This window comes from Bufo gargarizans, chromosome 1, assembly GCF_014858855.1.
Source record: "Bufo gargarizans isolate SCDJY-AF-19 chromosome 1, ASM1485885v1, whole genome shotgun sequence".
NCBI lineage: Eukaryota > Metazoa > Chordata > Amphibia > Anura > Bufonidae > Bufo > Bufo gargarizans.
The window spans coordinates 134242384-134262162 of NC_058080.1; the positions used below are offsets into that span (position 1 = coordinate 134242384).

Genomic DNA, 19779 nt, shown 5'->3' on the forward strand with positions numbered 1-19779 from the left:
AAATATCGGAATCTCGGATATTGGGGTTGCCGGTTTCCGATACGGATTACCTATCCGGAAGATAGGTCATCAATATCAGATTGTCAGGGGTCCGACTCACAGCACCCTGCTGATCAGCTGTTTGAAGAGACTACAGCACTCAGCATTGCTGCAGCAAGCAGATGCAATTACAGCTCCGCCATCCCATTCACTTGACTGGGAAGGAGCAGTTGTGGGTACACTCCGTCTGGGAGGTGCAGCTGTAATTTCACTGCAGTGACTACGAGGAGCAGGTAAACAGTGAAGAGGAGGCATTGCTCACATGAGCGCTGTGGTCTCTTCAAACAGCTGATCGGTGGAGGTGCCGGGAGTCAGACCTCCACTGATCTGATCCTGAGGACAGGTCATCTAAATCGGAAACCAGACAGACAACCAATTAGCCATATAAAGACAACCATTAAAACTTACAATTTTTCGGCTGGCACCTCCTCAGGGGTCAGTATGCCAACCTCATGGACTTCATAGCACTTGCCAGAGTGTGCGGACACTATTTTATTGCCTTTGCACACGTCACCTCCACACAGGGCAATGCTGGCTATTACACCTCTGTAGTGATCAAACGTGGAGTCAAACAGCAGGGCTTTAAGGGGACTGCCCTTTTCCACTCTGGGCCTAAAACACCAAAATAAGACATCTTGTTAAAGGGGATCAATCCCCAGAATACACTCCTTACAAATGTAAAATACCTATCAAAGTATAACAAGTGGTCACAGTAACATCCACAAGGCCCTTCTAGGAAGAGATGGGCTAAACCTGAAGGTTAACGAGTCAATTAAAGAATGGCAAGAAAACCTTAATGGACTTTTTCCAATGGCTTTTGTCACACGATAAGGCCTCATGCACACGGCTGTGTTCCGCGGCCGAGAGCGGACCGTGGAAACCCAGCCGGGATTCCTGCTCGCAGCATGAGCGCACGGCGTCATTGGTTGTTATGACGCCATGCGCTTCATGCAGCTGCGGCTGTACAGTAATAGTATAGTGTATAACTGTACAGCAGCGGCTGCATAAAGCGCACAGCGTCATAACAACCAATGATGCCGTGCGCTCATGCTGTCAGCAGGAATCCCGGCCGGGTTTCCACGGTCCGCTCTCGGCCGCGGAACACAGCCGTGTGCATGAGGCCTAAACAGAGATAACACTGACATGAGTTATCAGAGTCCATTTTAGCTCTGCTACATCTGTAGTGATGCAGGCCTAAAGGGAATGTGTCACCTGCCAATTAAAACCAGAGACACACACATCCTTTTTTCTCATTTATTATTTTTGTGAGATTATGGTGGTGGCCATTTATAGATAAATGGGGTCATTTATCAAAGTGGTGTACAGTAGAACCTTTTTAATTGCCCATAGAAACCAAATCGGATTCCGCCTTTCATTTTTGACAGCTCCTTTGCAAAATGGAAGGTGGAGTCCGATTGGTTGCTATGGGCAACTAAGCCAGTTTGATAAATGACCCCAATACCTTACAGCAGCCACATGATCCATAGACAACAGCCCTCACTGACTTCTATGGCTCCGCAACCTGTGCGGGGAGGGAGAAGATAACCATGTGACCATCGCCAATTGTAAGCGGTGGATCCTGTGTTATCTACACAGAGCTGTTACCTGCCACTGTGATCCTGCCTGTGATGATAAAGAGAAAAGACTACTGAAAAGGGATGTCTAGGAAGTCTAGATTTAATGGCCAGTGCAAAAACTAAAATTTTATTTAAAAAAAATTATATAGACAGCGACATGGAAAATGAAAAAATTATAGCAGCAAAAATTCTAAAAAAAATGTTTAACATAAAAACTTGACTTGGGCTACTTTAACAGTAGCGTTAATATTTTCCAGTATTGAAATCCGTTATAGGGTCTCAATACCGGAAAAAAACGCTTCCGTTTTGTCCCCATTCATTGTCAATGGGGACAAAACGTAACTGAACAGAACGGAGTGTTCCAAAATGCATTCCGTTCTCATACCAGGAGAGCAAATCTTCCGTCCTGGGATGCGAAGCAAGATTCATCAGTCATGACACACAATGCAAGTCAATAGGCTCAGATCAGTTTTCTCTGACAATAGATAGTATGTTAAAGATCATACAACCGGATCCGTTCATAACGGATGCAGACGGTTGTATTATCAGTAACGGAAGCATTTTTGCTGAACCCTGCCGGATCCAGTAAAAAAGCTAGTGTGAAAGTAGCCTTAAACAACAGTTCATATTCTGATGACACATTGCCTTTTATTACGGGCAGTACGGTGGCTCAGTGGTTATCTCTGGTGCCTTGCAGCACTGGGTTTGAATCCAACCAAGGACAACATCTGCATGGAGTCTGTATGTTCTCCCCGTGTTTTCGTGGGTTTCCTCCCACACTCTAAAGACATACTGATAGGGAATTTAGATTGTGAGCTCCAATGGGGACTCAGAGTAATGATGATGTCTGTAAAGCGCTGCAGAATATGTTGGAGCTATATAAGCAAGTACTCACTGTCATTTCTATGAAATAAATGTAACTAATAAAAAGCAGATCTCATGCAGCCTCAGAAGTCCATACTCACGGCGGAAGCCTTCTGACAACTTCTTGAAGAACCTTTTCCACATTTGTTCCAAGCTTTGCTGAGATCTAATATATAAAAAAAAAAAAAAAAAAAAAAAAAAAAGAGCAGTTCGTAATAAAGCTTAGAACTAGTTACCAACAAATCAGAGAACACGAGACAAGTCAATATAAGGTTTATGTGTAAATCTTTTGGGGTATGACAGCTACTGTAAGTGGAAAACACAATTAGTTAAAATTGGAAGCAATCAAGCCCACCTTCTGAATTCACGTGGATTCTGATTGCATGTTGTCTGTCATCGATAATGTACAATACATCTGGTATAAACTGCGGTTCATGGAAAAGTTATACCTAGCATGCATGAACCCAAATAATGGCAAAAACCTGCAATGTGCCTGTGAAATGGGAACACACTGTTATATACGTCCACAGGAGAGGTAAATTGCAAAAGAAAAAAAAAAAAAAAGTTGTGGATTTGCAGCAGAATCCATGGCAAAATCCGCGTGTTTTACATGTATCCTCTGCATAAATGGACATGCTGCAGATTTAAATCTCACGCACTTTGCTGCTACTTTCAGCACCAGGACGAAAAATCTGCCCAATGTGAATTCAATAGTGCATTGGTGGCCAGTGGCAATCTAATCTTCCTATTTTAGGCACACACTGAGGCCTCATGCACACAGCTGTTGTGCAATTTGCGGTCCCCAATGCACAGGCAACATCCGTGCGGTGGCCGGGACGGATTGAGGCCCATTCAACTTGAATGAGTCCATGATCCGTCCACACTGTAAATTATAAAAAAAAAAATATAGAACATGTTCTATTTTTTGCGGTGAGAAAGCACGGACAGAAACACCACGGAAGCGCTCCGTAGTGTTTCCGTGCCTCCGTTCTGCACCTCAGCTGCGGATTGCGGACCCATTCAAGTGGGTCCACGGATGGGCAACGGCCGTGTGCACAAGCCCTAACATACATTCATGCTAGGGAAAAAGTCCTAGGAGGGCAACCAGTCAGCTCCTTATTAGGCCACTTGCACATGGGTGCAGGCTATCTTGCAGAAATTCCCCACTGTGCGTTTTTGGTGTAGATTTGAGGCAGATCTCTTTTTTTTCTAATCCCATACAATACCTTCTAATAATAGGAAAAAACTAACAGGGGCAGTAGACTAAATAAAATAACGATTTATTGATATACAGAAGATAAAATAAGACCCCTACTGACATACAACGAGTAAGACGTGTCCTCTTAGACGGTAAGGGTGAGAGGGCCAGCACAGTGACAATACAAACACAAGATACAAGAAAATTCCGCTGGGTGAATGGACAGGTGGCCAATTCTCCCACTATAAACCCCTCTTATTTTGGTCTATGACGCAGGACACTAGGCACATACTGTCATGTCCCCGTGGAAAGAAAAAAGGAAGGGGGGACGACGACACAGTGGGGTTAGTGATCCCGACGGACCTGTGATGAGTATGCCTCTCCCTCTGTTTGTTCCCTCCCTCCACCCCTCTACCAGGATGAATGTGAGTCTCTCATTGTTTATTGAAATAATGAGCCTTTCATCCTTATTATAATGTCTAATGTCCTGCAGGCCACAGGAGAGGCCATTACAGGATGTTATGGGCGTCCCGGGTCCGGAGGGTCTATCGACAGATATGCATCTGTGACCTCTGTTGCCTGGGACGACTCTGCACTATTGCTTCACAGTGCAGATGGACAATGACCCAAAGCATACTGCAAAAGCAACCAAAGAGTTTTTTAAGGGAAAGAAGTGGAATGTTATGCAATGGCCAAGTCAATCACCTGACCTGAATCCGATTGAGCTGCATTTCACTTGCTGAAGACAAAACTGATGGGAAAATGCCCCAAGAACAAGCAGGAACTGAAGACAGTTGCAGTAGAGGCCTGGCAGAGCATCACTAGGGATGAAACCCACCGTCTGGTGATGCCTATGCGTTCCAGACTTCAGGCTGTAATTGACTGCAAAGGATTTGCAACCAAGTATTAAAAAGTAAAAGTTTGATTTATGATTATTATTCTGTCCCATTACTTTTGGTCCCGTAACAAGTGGGAGGCACATATGCAAAGTGTTGTAATTCCTGCACCGCTCACCTGATTTGGATGTAAATACCCTCAAATTAAAGCTGACAGTCTGCAGGTAAAGCACATCTTGTTAGTTTCATTTCAAATCCATTGTGGTGGTGTATAGAGCCAAAAATGTTAGAATTGTGCCCATGTCCCAATATTTATGGACCTGACTGTATGCATGAAGGCTTTTACATGGCTCAATTGGTGACATGAATGCTGTATCTGAATAGAAGCAGACGAGTCATGCCTATCCAAGTTACATTTACAGGAATGAAACAGCTTGAGGTATACGGCATACACACCCTGATACAGTCGCTGGCGGGAATGTCAAACATCTTTTCAATTTGTTTCTCCACTCTCTCTGGGTCTGCATTCTTCAAGTCAATCTACGGTAAAAGCAAAAGTATCATTACAATTCATCAAAGCAACTTAACATCGAACACAACCTACCGGGAAAGATTTGTCAAACTGTTGTAAAGTAGAACTGGCCTAGTCGCCCAAAGCAACCAATCAGATTCCACCTTTCATTTTCTGTGCTGTGAAAATTAAAAGGTGGAATCTGACTGGTGGCTATATGCAACTAAGCCAGTTCTACTTTACACCAGTTTGGTAAATGACCAAAACTGCCGAGGCTCTGTATACAGAGGAATACTAGAGAGATACACAACTATGCTTTATGCAGTCTACAATATTCTATCATTAATGTCTACAAAAAAATACTGATAACTTCTTAATCCCAGTTCCAAGTGTGCGCCGGTGTCGTTTTTCGTTACTTACATACTTGAGTAAAACGTATCCGTAGTTTCACACACACTGTAAACTACATTTCCTTAAACCCGAGCTCTTAGGCTGGGTTCACACCTGAGCGTTTTACAGCGCGTTCCTACGCGCTGTAAAACGCTCAACAAGGAGAAACCAATGATTCCCTATGGGAATGGTTCACACTTGGGCGTTTTACAGCGCGTACGATCGCGCTGTAAAACGCCCGACGCTCCAAAAAGTACATGAGCGACTTTTGGGGCGTTTGTGGCCATAGGACACTGTAGTGAATCACACAAACGCGCGTCAAACGCGCGTTTACTATTACAAAAACGCGCATAAAAATGCGCGTCAAAAACGCGCGTAAAACGCGCGTTTGCGCAACGCTCAAGTGTGAACCCAGCCTTACTCACCGTGTAGCATGCACCCAGGGCCGGCGTTAGGGGAAACCCCATTGTCTAAGGGGCCATCTGCTTCAGTTCAGGGGGGGAAAAAAAAAAAAAACAACAACTGATGCGCAAGTCTATGGATCTGCAGGAGCGAGCCCGATATAGACGCAAGGCCCTCTAGGATGGGCCAGAGATTGGAGAGCCGCAAATATGCCAAATATGCTTGTAGATAGTATTCAGAGTTAGGAAGCGCATCACAGGTCACCCATGGCACCAAATATCGCAACTGACCAGCAAGGAAGTACAAATATAGGCCCGGCAAGGCCGCCCCCCCTTTGTCCCAGCTCCTCTGCAAAGACTGAATAGCCAGTTTCTGTCTATTCTTGCCCCATATGAACGTCGCCATAATTGAGTGCAATTTATCAAAAAATGTGCGGGGGAATCGAGACACAGGCATGTTCTAGCAAGTATAGGGCTTTAGGTTGGAGAATCATTTTGATTAGGTTTAGCCTTCCAATAGTGGACAACGGTAGGGTGTTCCAGGATTTAAATTTATCCGTGAAATAGGACACCAGGGAGATTGTGTTTAGTTCATGTGACATAAGTGGTTCTTTTGTGATAATAACACCCAGGTACTTGAATCTGTCTACTACTATCAAGTTACAATAAACGGATGGCCAATCTGAGGACCATAAAGGCATGATGGCCGATTTTGCCCAATTTATGCAAAGTCCAGAAAAGGAGCCGAACTGTTCAATAAGGGTTATTGCCCTTGGCAATGTAGACTCTACAGTGTCCATGTATAGAATGAGGTAATCAGCATACAAGCCTAGCCGATCCTCCCTGTTCCCCAGAGATATTCCTTTAAATGTAGTGTCCTGGCGGATCCTTAGTGCCAGGTGCTCAATAGCTACTGCAAATAAAAGGGGAGACAGAGGGCATCCCTGCCTGTGGTAGCTGCTTTCTAAGCTTTTAGCAATACCAGAATTACATCATTATCTTCACTACATGGAAAGATATCACTGATAGAAATCGGGATGCAGTTAATGCAGCTGAAAGTGAAAGTAAAAGTAAAAGCAGGTTTTACCCACGATTATCCCTGACTCGATTTCTAACAGTGATATCTCCTGTTTAGGTGTCAAACAAGGCCAGTGTCATACTTCTAGCTGCTACCAATCCAGACATATCAGCAGGTAAAGCAGCCCACCCCACCCTTCAACTTCTGCCCGAGCTCAGCACTGTTGGACTCCATTATAGTCAATGGGAATCTGGCCAAATGTGGTAGGCTGCTCTCTGGCAGAACAGCCTACCGGATCCACTGCCGCTGATGCGAAGGTATCCCAAGTGACTTTAGCATACAGCTGACACACTGCTGTAATGGCTTGGATCAGCGATAATTCCGACTCCCAACTGCTTACAACTTAGATTCTGAAGTCAATAGCAACCACTGGCACTGTCACCCTCCAATGGCAACAAGCAATGCGATTATGGGGTGCTGATAGGTTGTCATGGCAGTGGGGGGGGGGGGGGGGGGGGCTTATTGAATTCATACAGTACACTGTTTGAATAAACCGCTCAACAGGTAAGAACCAATGATTCCCTATGGGAATGGTTCTCACCTGAGCGTTTTACAGCGCGTACGATCGCGCTGTAAAACGCCCGACGCCCCAAGAAGTACAGGAGCTTCTTTGGGGCGTCTTGTCGCGCGTTCCCGTACAGAGACTTCCGGGAACACGCGACAATGGGCGTTCGCTTGTTCCGGAGCCGCGATTGTAAACACGCATACAGAGTGCTCCATCCTGTACGCTCAGGTGTGAACGCAGCGTGATGCTGTAATCACAGGACAGAAATGTATCTGCCCATGCAGTTAACATCAGCAGGGAGGAATTAAAGGGAACCTGTCATCAGGATTTTGTGTATAGAGCTGAGGACATGGGTTGCTAGATTGCCGCAACCACATCTGAAATACCCAGTCCCCATAGCTCTGTGTGTGTTTTTTTTTTTTTTTTTCACAATAAAACACGATTTGGTACATATGCAAAATTAACCCGAGATGAGTCCTGTCCCTGAGAGGAGTCCAGCTTGAAGGAGCCCAGCATCCTCAGAATCTCCTCCTTGCTCGCCGACGTCAGAAAGATAGAGCGCTGTAATCTCGCGATGCGTGAGGCAGCGCATGCGCAGTGTAGTTATAGTGTTCCTTCCCTGTGCTGGCATCAGCCTCAGGGAACGAACTCTGCATGCGCAAGCTCGCGCATCGCGAGATTACGGCGCTCTAGCTTTCTGACGTCAGGGAGAAAGGTGGAGATTCTGAGGATGCGAGGCGGTGCTGGGCTCCTTCATGCTGGACTCATCTCAGGGACAGGACACATCTCAGGTTAATTTGCATATGTACCAAATCGTTGTTTTTTTACACAATAAAAGCACACAGAGCTATGGGGACTGGGTATTGCGGATGTGCTAGCGGCCATCTATCAACCCATGTCCTCAGCTCTATACACAAAATCCCGGTGACAGGTTCCCTTTAAAGGGTGACCGTAAGCCTCCTACTGCCCAGTATGTGAATGAATGTGCAGATAGATAGATAGACTTTCAATGGGTCCGTGGAAAAATCGGAAAAGGCACCGTTTTGCAGCCGAGGCCGTGATCCGTGTATCCTGTCCGTCAAAAAAATATGACCTGTCCTATTTTTTTTGACGGACAACGGTTCACGGACCCATTCAAGTCAATAGGTCCGTGAAAGAACACGGATGCACACAAGATTGGCATCCGTGTCCGTGATCCGTAGGTTGCTTTCATACAGACGGATCCGAAGATCCGTCTGCATAAAAGCTTTTTCAGATCTAAGTTTTCACTTCGTGAAAACTCATATCCGACAGTATATTCTAACACAGAGGCGTTCCCATGGTGATGGGGACGCTTCTAGTTAGAATACACTACAAACTTTGTACAAGACTGCCCCCTGCTGCCTGGCAGCACCCGATCTCTTACAGGGGGATATGATAGCACAATTAACCCCTTCAGGTGCCGCACCTGAAGGGGTTAATTGTACTATCATATCCCCCTGTAAGAGATCAGGGCTGCCAGGCAGCAGGGGGCAGACCCCCCCTCCCCAGTTTGAATATCGTTGGTGGCACAGTGTGCGCCCCCCATCCTCCCTCTAGTGTAATAAATCGTTGGTGGCACAGAGTGCGCCCCCCCATCGGGCCACCCCCTTCCTCCCTCTATTGTTATAAATCGTTGGTGGCACAGTGTGCACCCCCCATCGCCCCCCCTCCCTCTATAGCAGTAACAACATTGGTGGCAGTGTGCGGCCTCCCATCCCCCCCCCCCCCCCCCCCCGATCATTGGTGGCAGCGGAGTTCCGATCGGAGTCCCAGTTTAATCGCTGGGGCTCCGATCGGTAACCATGGCAACCAGGAAGCTACTGCAGCCCTGGTTGCCATGGTTACTTAGCAATAGAAGATTCATACTTACCTGCTTGCTGCTGCGATGTCTGTGACCGGCCGGGAGCTCCACCTACTGGTAAGTGACAGTTCTTTAGCAATGCGCCGCACAGACCTGTCACTTACCAGTAGGTGGAGCTCCCGGCCGGACACAGACATCGCAGCAGCAAGCAGGTAACTATGAATCTTCTACTATTGCTAAGTAACCATGGCAACCAGGACTGCAGTAGCGTCCTGGTTGCCATGGTTACCGATCGGAGCCTCCGCTCGGAACTCCGCTGCCACCAATGATCGGGGGGTTAATTGTTTACTCCGCTGCCACCTCGGAACTCCGCTGCCACCTGAAGGGGTTAATTGTGCTATCATATCCCCCTGTAAGAGATCGGGTGCTGCCAGGCAGCAGGGGGCAGTCTTGTACAAAGTTTGTAGCGTATTCTAACTAGAAGCGTCCCCATCACCATGGGAACGCCTCTGTGTTAGAATATACTGTCGGATCCGAGTTTCACGATGTAGCTCATATCCGACAGTATATTCTAACATAGAGGCGTTCCCGTGGTGATGGGGACGCTTCAAGTTAAAATATACCATCAAATTGGAGAAAACTCCAATCCGATGGTATAAAAGAACTCCAGACTTTACATTGAAAGTCAATGGGGACGGATCCGTTTGAAATGGTACCATATTGTGTCAACAAACGGATCCGTCCCCATTGACTTGCATTGTAATTCAGGACGGATCCGTTTGGCTCTGCATGGCCAGGCGGACACCAAAACTACTTTTTTTCCATGTCCGTGGATCCTCCAAAAATCAAGGAAGACCCACGGACGAAAAAACGGTCACGGATCACGGATCACGGACCTACGGACCCAGTTTTTGCGGACCGTGAAAATAAACTGTCGTGTGCATGAGGCCTAAGGAGAATCCTGCTTAAAGGGTCAGAGTTTTCATAAAACTTTTGATGTCCCTGAAACATATCAAAAGTTTAGATTGGTGGGTGTGTGAGCGCCGAGACCCCCCACGATCCCTAGAACGAGGAAAGAGATGTGCTTGCGTATTATGCTCTCCCGACTCACTGCAGAGGATGACATAGAGATGGGCCCACAGTCTTTCTATTGAGCCTGTCTTCTGCCGCAAGGATAGAGAGCACTATATGTAAGCATATCCCTCTCTTTGTTGGGAGTCTCAGCGCTCAGACCCCCCCACTGACCAAAACTTTTCATGTCTCTCTGGCATATCAAAAGTTTTATGAAAACTCAGTGACCCTTTAACTTAATTATGATAAAGCCTTCATTTAATGCACCACATCTAGCTCATTGAGTTATCTATACTTGGCACAGCAGGAGCGCTGGTGTTTACTGCTTTATCTGACACAGGAGTGAAGGAGTTTTTTTTTTTTTTATGTGCTCGGATGTGTACACTCTTTACCTTGTTTATAACAGGAATAATTGAAAGCTGTGCTTCAAAGGCGAGAAAGAAGTTTGCCACAGTCTGTGCTTGAATACCCTTAAGGGGGAGGGGAAAAAAAATTTACACATACAATTATTGAAAAATCTAAATGCATTACAACATCAAACCTGGTGGACCGGTAAATGACTTGTCCTCAGGGAAATTTAAGCTACTGTCATTCAGTAATAATTTAAAAGAAACTTTAAATTTTATGTGATCATCACCCTAGAATTTAATTGAAGGGGAAAAAGCACAACTTAGGTGATCAATAGTAATAAGTCAGAGCAGCTGGATTTGTATTCTCTAGGATGTTTTGCTAGTCATCCAGCTGGCTGTCTCACTTGAATGACTTGTACAAGAAATCTCTGACATTAAATACTGGTGATTAGGTGTGATAACTCTGCCTTTAGAAGAAGTGTTAGAACAGCATTGTAAGTGACAGACAATAGATGTCGCATCTTTCACCTCTATTCAAGTTTAGTTTCTCTAATTTAACAGATCGCTTCCTTCACACCTCTTTTGAACCAGTCCTTCTCTGTGTCTAAGATGCAAACCTTGCTATTTTAAAACAAGTGTTCTTTGTCCTTAAGATGTCTGTGCAGAAAACTGGCTTTGTTGGACTGCTTGGTAACAGATGGGCAAGAATGGAAACAAATTCTAAAAGGAAACCAACACATATGATTTATTGCCAGCTGTTTGACTCTCACCATCCTCTGGATCATAAGCTAAATGTTCATCAGAACTAGGGATGAGCGAATAGACTTCGGATGAAACATCCAAAGTCGATTTGCATAAAACTTAATTCCAATACTGTACGGAGCGGGAGCTCCGTACAGTATTAGAATGTATCAGCTCAGATGAGCCGAAGTTATTACTTTGTGAAGTCTCGAGAGACTTCGGGTAATAACTTCAGAAATTAATTTGTACAATAAAAAAAAAAATATATATATATATATATATATTTCCCGAACTTGGGTTCAGTTCCAAAGTACCACTTAAAACCGAACCAGAGTTCGGGAAATGTTTTTCTACAGTACAAAATTAATTTATGAAGTTATTACGCAAAGTCTCAAGAGACTTCGAAGTAATAAATTTGGCTCATCTGAGCCAATACATTCTAATACTGTATGGAGTTCCCGCTCCGTACAGTATTGGAACAAAGTTTTATGCGAATCGACTTTGGATGTTTCATCTAAAGTCGATTTGCTCATCCCTAATCAGAACCCTACACCACCGGACAGACAAGATCTCAACCAGGAAGCCAAGACAAAGGAATTAAAACACCTGAAAAAGGCTCTTCAAAACAGAAGAGTGTTCAGACTGGGCCTTTGTTAAAACTGAGAAAAGAAGAGGAAAGAATCTTAAGATTGCTGATTAAGTTGCAAAGCAGGGCAGATAGAAGAAATTGGTTGTTCTGTATATTGCTTGGGTGTCTGAAAAAACACAGAAGAATTTTTAATAAAAATTGCATCCATGTCCGTTTTAAACTTGACAACACACTGAGGCAGCAACTGGTTCACCCAAAAGACCCAACACCAAAACACAAGAGCAATATTGTGTATGCAGTCCGGTGCCAAGAAGTGTACACTGGGGAAACAAAACAGCAGCTACACCAGCATATGGCCGGCAGCACTGAAGAGCCAACACCTCTGGTCAGGACTGTGTACCTACATCTTAAGAACAAAGAAAACTTGTTTGATGACAGCAAGGTTTGCATCTTAGACATGAGGAGGACTGGTTGGAAAGAGGTGTGAAAAAAACACTCACATTAAACTGGAGATACTAAGCTTGAACAGAGGCAGAGGATTGTGACAATTATTGTCTGCCACTTATAATGCTGTTCTAACACCTCTTCAGAGGCAATTTAATCACACCTAATAGTTTCAGCCAGAAATTTGCAATCAACATGTTACCTCCATAAGGTACTCATTATGATAAACAGATTATGCTAACTGAAAGATGAGTCACTAGTATTTAATGCCAGAAATTCCTTTACAAGTAATTCTGAATAACAGAAGAATGGCACCAAGTAGAGTAGCTATAGGACTGAACACTGACACAATATTATAGAAAAACTCACATTTCAATTGGCAAGCGGCTGCTAATAAAAATCTACAGGGTAAATTTGAAAACATGGAATGGAGACGCATGCAAAAGCAGCATGGAAAAATATAGATGGAAGAGCCTTCTGGAGTGTACTGGATCATAATAAGGGACCTATAGCCTGCCATGTGCACATATGTACTCTGTATGAATCGGGGAGAAAAGAAATCATGGCATGCTCTACTGCATACCGACTACAGAGTCATTCTCTCCTAAAAGCATTGCTTTTATTCAAGAACATTAAGCATTACAACAGGCACCATATGGGGCACAGGTCAGTGGTACTTACCTGTAGGCACTTCCTGTGCTCACACACAGGCTCCAGGTACCGGGTAGCATTTATAGATGCTAAAATTCTGCCAAAATAAAGGGGTTCTCCTTGGCTTTGACTAAATTCTAATTTTCAGGCAGCCTGTGGAAGGGATATTATTTTACCACCACTTGCCATTCAGACATCGACTATTCAGCAATCTCATTATGTAGCTGAAAAGAAAGACACATTAGGACATCCGATTGAGACATCGGCAGAAGAGTCCGAAGCCAGTCAGGTGGCCACGTGAGCACAGCCCAGAATGCAGAATCAGTGGTGCAAGTCCAGTAGTGGTTAAAGTACAAGCCCTGGAAAACCCCTTCAAGCTCATAAATCCATATTCACTAAGCTCCCTCTAGTGATGGCTGCCTGAACTTTTTATCTTGGTTTAAAAACGTCCCAAGATGACAAAAACAAAAAAGCACAATACTTTTCGGGTTACTACGTCGGGGCTTGTGAGCAACACAAATTCATCTTGCATACCTCCCTGGATTTTTCAAACCTTGAGGAAAGGTAAGAAAGAACGCATCTGTATTCGGTAACCAACTACAGGAGTGGTTTATGTGTTAGACCCATACAATATATGCACAAGTCATAAGAACTATGCTCAGGATATTTACATAATGTATATAAAACATAAGTACCTCATTTGCATCAACCACCAATAATACACCTTGACAAGCAGAAAGGGACCGTGAAACCTCGTAGCTAAAATCAACATGACCCTAAAAAAAAAATAATAAAAAAAATAAGATTGGTCAAATATGAATTGACTGATGTTAGCTGCATTTATAATCCTCAAACTTTATCATTTCTCCACTTAAGAAACCCAACACAGACAGCACTAGACAGAGCAAAGGCACAAGAATGACTGCCCAGTAGAACACAGAATACACATACTAACAGAACCGGAAACCTCAGCTCCTTTAACTTGGGTGACATGTTTATCTACTGTCAAAAGTTCTCCCAAAAGGTGCAGATATGTTTCAAGAATACTTTGCTGTGGTGCAGGAAGCCTAAAGGGTCATTGGGGAGATTAATCAAGACTGGCATTCCCATACGCCAGTCTTGCTCCCCTGTGCGCCAGCGTGAGATGCGTCCAATTTATTATTATTTATCCCAATAAATTAGTTACATCTCTGCCCCTCTGTGCGCCAGAAACTCAAATCTATGGCAACTAGAGGCTGGTGTAGCTATAACTTACTCCTGTGTCGGGCCATGCGAAGCCCCTCCCGTCCCTTCTTGCCCCACTTTAGAAAAGTGGTGAGAAGCTTAAAAAGTTGCAAATATGGAGTGTGCCATAACTTGCAACTTTTTTTTATTTTTATTACAGCCTAATTGTAGAGTAAGGGATCTTTCACACGAGCGGATGCAGTGCGTGGAATCCGCTGCGTGAAAGACAGCCAAGCCCCGTCCCGGACAGCAGAGACACGGAGTATTAACATGATTGAGAATGCTCTGTGCCTCTCTGTGACCACTTTATCTCACTGTGATTTTGTAGTAAAAAGATCAGAGGCACGGAGCATTATCAATCATGTTAATGCTCAGTGTCTCTGCTGTCCGGAGCGGGGCTTGGCACTCTTTCACGCAGCGGATTCCACGCACGGCATCCGCTCGCGTGAAAGAGCCCTAATACTTTTGATAAATCATCAGAGAGACATCTAAAGTTTTGATCGGTGGAGGTCTGAGTTCTGAAACCTCCACTGATCGATAGAATGAAGAGAGAGAAGCGCTCACATACGCTCTCTGCAGGAGAGGAAATGAGACAGACTCAATAGAAAGTCTATGGTCCCGGCTGGATTCTGTCCTCGGCAGCAAGGAGAGAGTGTGTGATATCTGAGCTTCTCTCTCCACATTCTAGTGATCGGTGGGGGTCTCAGCGCCTGGGCCCTAACAAATAAAAAAACTTTTGATATGTCTCTAGGACATAGCAAAAGTTTTATAAAACCTTAGTGACGATTTGATCCACTCTACAGTTTTCTTGCAAACCCACAAGCAAAATGGCATCTGATGCCAACTGTAGAACAACTTGGGGAAGGTTTATCAAAACTAGGGGTAAGAGGAGGGAGGGGCCCTGTTGTCAGGTCTGCAGGGCAACATTAGGAAACCTAAACCATCTCCTAGCCATGCATGTTATGGTCACTACCACTATAACTCTTTGGTAGGAACCCGCTATATCTAAACTTGAGAAACCTTCTGTATTATCCAATTCCTGTTGCTTATATGGCATCAACATTTTCTGCAGATTTATAGAGTTAGGGCTAGTTCACACTTGTTATGGATCTGCATTAATTCAAATTTTTTAAAATTGAAAAGTCATTTCCAATACTTTTATTCTCATTTCCATTTTTTATGTGCATGACGGATCCCTATGGGCAGTGTTTTTTTTTTGTTTTTGTTTTTTAGCTTATAGAAGAAGTCAGTTCTTGAATTGAATAACACACGTTCATGTTTGCACAGTTTACTTCAGTTTTCTTATCCTCCACATTCTGCAGCATTGCAACAAAAGAAACAAAACTAAACCCAAAACTGGAATGAACTCAGAAAACAATATGGAACAAAACGCATACAATAAGGGAACAAAAACAGGTAAGGCTACTTTCACATTAGCGTTTTTTGCGGTTCTGTCATGGAGCTGCAAAAATGCTTCAGTTACAATAATACAACCAAATGCATCCGTCATGAACGAATCCGGTTGTATTAGGTCTTCTGTAGCCATGACTGATCCGTTTTGAACACCATTGAAAGTCAATAGGGGACGGAACCGTCCCCTATTGTGTCAGAGAAAACGCATCCGTCCCCACTGACTTACATTGTGTGTCAGGACGGATCCGTTTGGCTCAGTCTCGTCAGACGGACACCAAAACGCTGTAGGCAGAGTTTTGGTGTCCGCCTCCAGAGCGGAATGGAGACTGAACGGAGGCAAACTGATGCATTCTGAGCGGATCCTTTTCCATTCAGAATGCATTAGAGCAAAACGGATCCGTTTGGACCGCTTGTGGGAGCCCTGAACGGATCTCACAAACAGAAAGCCAGAACGCTAGTGTAAAAGTAGCCTAAAATTGTGTTTGTTTATAAAAAAAATAAATATATGTATTTTGTACCCATGTAGGCCCCAATATTAATACTATAGTCTAGAAATGGTCACTGCTAACCAGGGCTTCACTAAAAAAAGTCTGTAATATTTGCCCTATAATGTAAGGTCAGGAGGATGTTCTAGTGTCATATCTATACCTGCATATTTTGGCATCAGCCTTTATGTCCGAGGTGTTCTTGGGGAAACTTGCAGATAAAACCGGAGCAGCTGCTCTGGTTTTCTTTACAAATCATCAACTACAAAGCAAACTCACCGGAGTGTCAATCAGGTTTAAGAGATACTTCTTCCCCTCATACGTGTAAAACAGAGAGGCGGTCTGGGCTTTCACCGTGATCCCCCGCTCTCTTTCCACTTGGAGCTTATCTAGGACTTGCTTATTGGAGGCAGCTTTTGGAATACACCCTGTGAAAAGGAGAAAGATACAGGAACAGACAAAGTCAATGAAAATGGGACATTTCACAGTATAAAGCCAGGTCTTACAGAAGCGTATTACAGGTGAGTGCCCTGGGCCGACCTCGCAGCATCCTATGGATGTATGGGAATGCCAGGGACAGCCGAATACTGCACATTGCCATCTCCAGCAGTCCCATACGTGACCAACACTGCACTTAAACATGGGAACACAGGACCCCCATTCTAGTGATTGGCAGTGGCCCCAGCGGTGTGACTCTTATCCCCCATCCTATGGATTTGTGGAAGAATCCCATTACAGTACATAAGGCAGACTATCTTCAGCCATGTATAGAGAAGGACAGACTGAGGTTCTCGCACTGTGAGGTCTATACATCATCATACCTGTAATCTCAAGAAGTCTGTCTGCGAGGGTACTTTTCCCATGGTCCACATGTGCTATTATGCTAAAATTCCTAATGTAGTCCACATCATATTCAGACATGTCAATTCTTTCCTGAAAGAAACAGAGCAAACATTAACCCCTCGGAGTGTTATTCCCATCTCATGCAGGACTTTTGTCTCTGCTTCAAAAATCTTCCTCTGAGCGGAAACCTAACGGATGCTATTATAGGTCTGTGTGGCCCGTAGGTTCCGTTCGGCTCATTTATATGCCAAATCCGTCCTTTCAGTTCTTCTGCGAAGCAGGAAAACGGAAAGGCTGAATGCAGATGTGAACTCAGCCTTAGGGTCCATTCACACGTTCGTTGTTTCTTTCCTGATCTGTTCAGTTTTTTGCGGAACAGATCTGGACCAGATCTGGACCCATTCATTTTTAATGGGTCCTGAAAAAAAAAAAAATAAGACAGCACAATGTCTGACTTTTTTTCAGGACCCATTGAAAATGAATGGGTCCAGATCTGGTCCGCAAAAAACGTAACAGATCAGGAAAGAAACAACGGACGTGTGAATGGACCCTAAGGGCTCATGCACACGACCATATGTATTTTGCGGTCCAAAAAAAAAAAAAAAAAAAAAAAAAAAAAAAGCACGACATCCATGTGATGTCCATGTTTAAACAGGTTTTTTTTGTGGATCCATTGTAACAATGCCTGTCCTTGAACACAAAACGGACAAGAATAGGACATGTTCTATTTTTTTTGCGGAACGGACATGTAAACATCTGGGCACGAAATTCACACTAATTCATTTCAGTTTTTTTTTTTCCAAGTCCCATTGAAATGAATAGTTCTGTATATATACACACCTGTAAAAAAACAAAAAACAAACAAACACATAACGGAAGAAACATATGATTGCGTGCATGAGCCCTTAGGGAAACAGCACAGCTTGCTGTTCTACGCCGTTTCATCTATATTTGTATCATCAGGCTACCAGTTTTGAATTATACAGCTGACTCTACACCAATATGCCGATCACCCTAACTAACTGATGGGGTATTGATACTATGTTGAGATGTGGGCATTTTGCCCCCTTCAAAGATGGCGCCCACGCTTTCGCAATTGTGGGTGGGAGGGATCTATTGCCGCAATGTAATTATTGTGGTACTAGTCCCAGTCTCCTCCTCCCGGTATGTGGGTAGGCCTGCTTAGCTGGGATGTCGCGTGACTAGATCACATGTCCGGGATATCGGACGTGACTTTTTGTGAGATCGCAGGATTTTGCAGCCATGTTATGAGACTCCACCCCCAATTACACATGGTTTATTGCTACTCCCCTGAAGTTACAGGTGAATGCTTGCGTTATAATTTGGAAGGAGGGGTAACCTGTACGGTATACTGTATATAGTATGGGTATAGCTCAGATTGACATGTCCCCAAGAGGAAGCGAGGCGAAACGTACGTTGGGGTTTCTAGCCCTTCTTGGCTCTCGGTCTGTATGTTTGACTCAGGAATACGAGAATTATCCAGTGTTTTATGATAGGTTTTAAACCTGATTACGTCTGCGAGTATAATACATTTTTATGATTTGACCCTTGTTGATGGTACTTCACTATTGGGGCAACCTCTTTGATGATTCACAAGAGTGGCCGATTGAGAAGGACGGCAATTGGTGTGGATATCAAATGTTTTCCTAGGTCTAAAAGTGCATTTGGCCTGAACTTAAAAAGGAATACTTCCTGAGGATTCAACGCAGCGCGGTCCGATAAACGCTTAGGCTCCATTCACATGTCTGCAATTGTGGTCCGCATCCATTCTGCAATTGTGCGGACCCATTCATTCTCCAAAAAATAATAATAGAGCGTGTCCTATTCTTGTCCACAACTGTGGACAAGAAAAGGCATTTCTATGGGGGTGCCGGCCGAGTGTATTGCGGATCCGCAATACACTACGGACGTGTGATTGGACCCTAAGACTGTATGTTTGACTCACCCAGTGCTCTTTTGTTATTACTTGTTTCATTGCGTTTGGTTTATATGCCTTGATATTGGTACTGCTGTATCCCTGCTGGGCCACATCTCTACAGGTCCTTCTAAAAAAATTTGCATATTGTGATAAAGTTCATTATTTTCTGTAATGTACTGATAAACATTAGACTTTCATATATTTTAGATTCATTACACACCAACTGGATGCTAATTTTTTTTAGATAGGAATTTGGGGTTTTCATGAGCTGTATGCCAAAATCATCAATATTAAAACAATAAAAAGGCTTGAACTACTTCAGTTGGTGTGTAATGAATCTAAAATATATGAAAGTCTAATGTTTTTTCAGTACATTACAGAAAATAATGAACTTTATCACAATATGCTAATTTTTTTTAGAAGGACCTGTTTATATTTTCATGTGATGGCAAAGTACTGTGCCTTTACTATATTTGATGATGTGGCCTCAACATGCGCTCCCTGGACTTTATGTGGCTGTCATGGCCCATAAAAGGTAGGAACTAGTGTTAGGGACCACTCATGAAGGCGACCTTGACGTGGCGAGTGGCTTATTACGCTTTGGCCAAAATGTACACCAATGCCTTATTCAACATCCAGCATAAAGGGAGGGCAGAGTGCTGGTTGCAGTGTGCGATTGCATTTTGTGTTTTTACATTTATATCTCTATTTCGCCATAGCAATCTGCACCTGCGAGGGGTAGTGCGGGCTGAATTTTCCATATTTACACTTTTAATTTCATTTGCAGACAAATTCAAGTATTATGCAA

General features: G+C 43.9%; 1 protein-coding gene across 2 annotated transcripts in view; it reads right to left on the reverse strand.

Moving 5' to 3' along the window:
* The window catches only part of GUF1 (GTP binding elongation factor GUF1), a 56148-nt gene that overhangs the window by 29626 nt on the left and 6743 nt on the right, over positions 1–19779 (reverse strand). The window contains exons 3-9 of one of the 2 annotated variants that reach the window (XM_044298812.1): positions 17011–17122; positions 16469–16617; positions 13763–13843; positions 10685–10762; positions 4971–5054; positions 2582–2646; positions 448–651 (exon numbers count right to left, since the gene is read on the reverse strand). In XM_044298812.1, coding sequence (XP_044154747.1) covers positions 448–651; positions 2582–2646; positions 4971–5054; positions 10685–10762; positions 13763–13843; positions 16469–16617; positions 17011–17122 — 773 coding nt within the window. Of the gene's footprint in view, positions 1–447; positions 652–2581; positions 2647–4970; positions 5055–10684; positions 10763–13762; positions 13844–16468; positions 16618–17010; positions 17125–19779 lie in introns of both variants that reach the window. The other variant, XM_044298821.1, reaches the window with a different exon arrangement.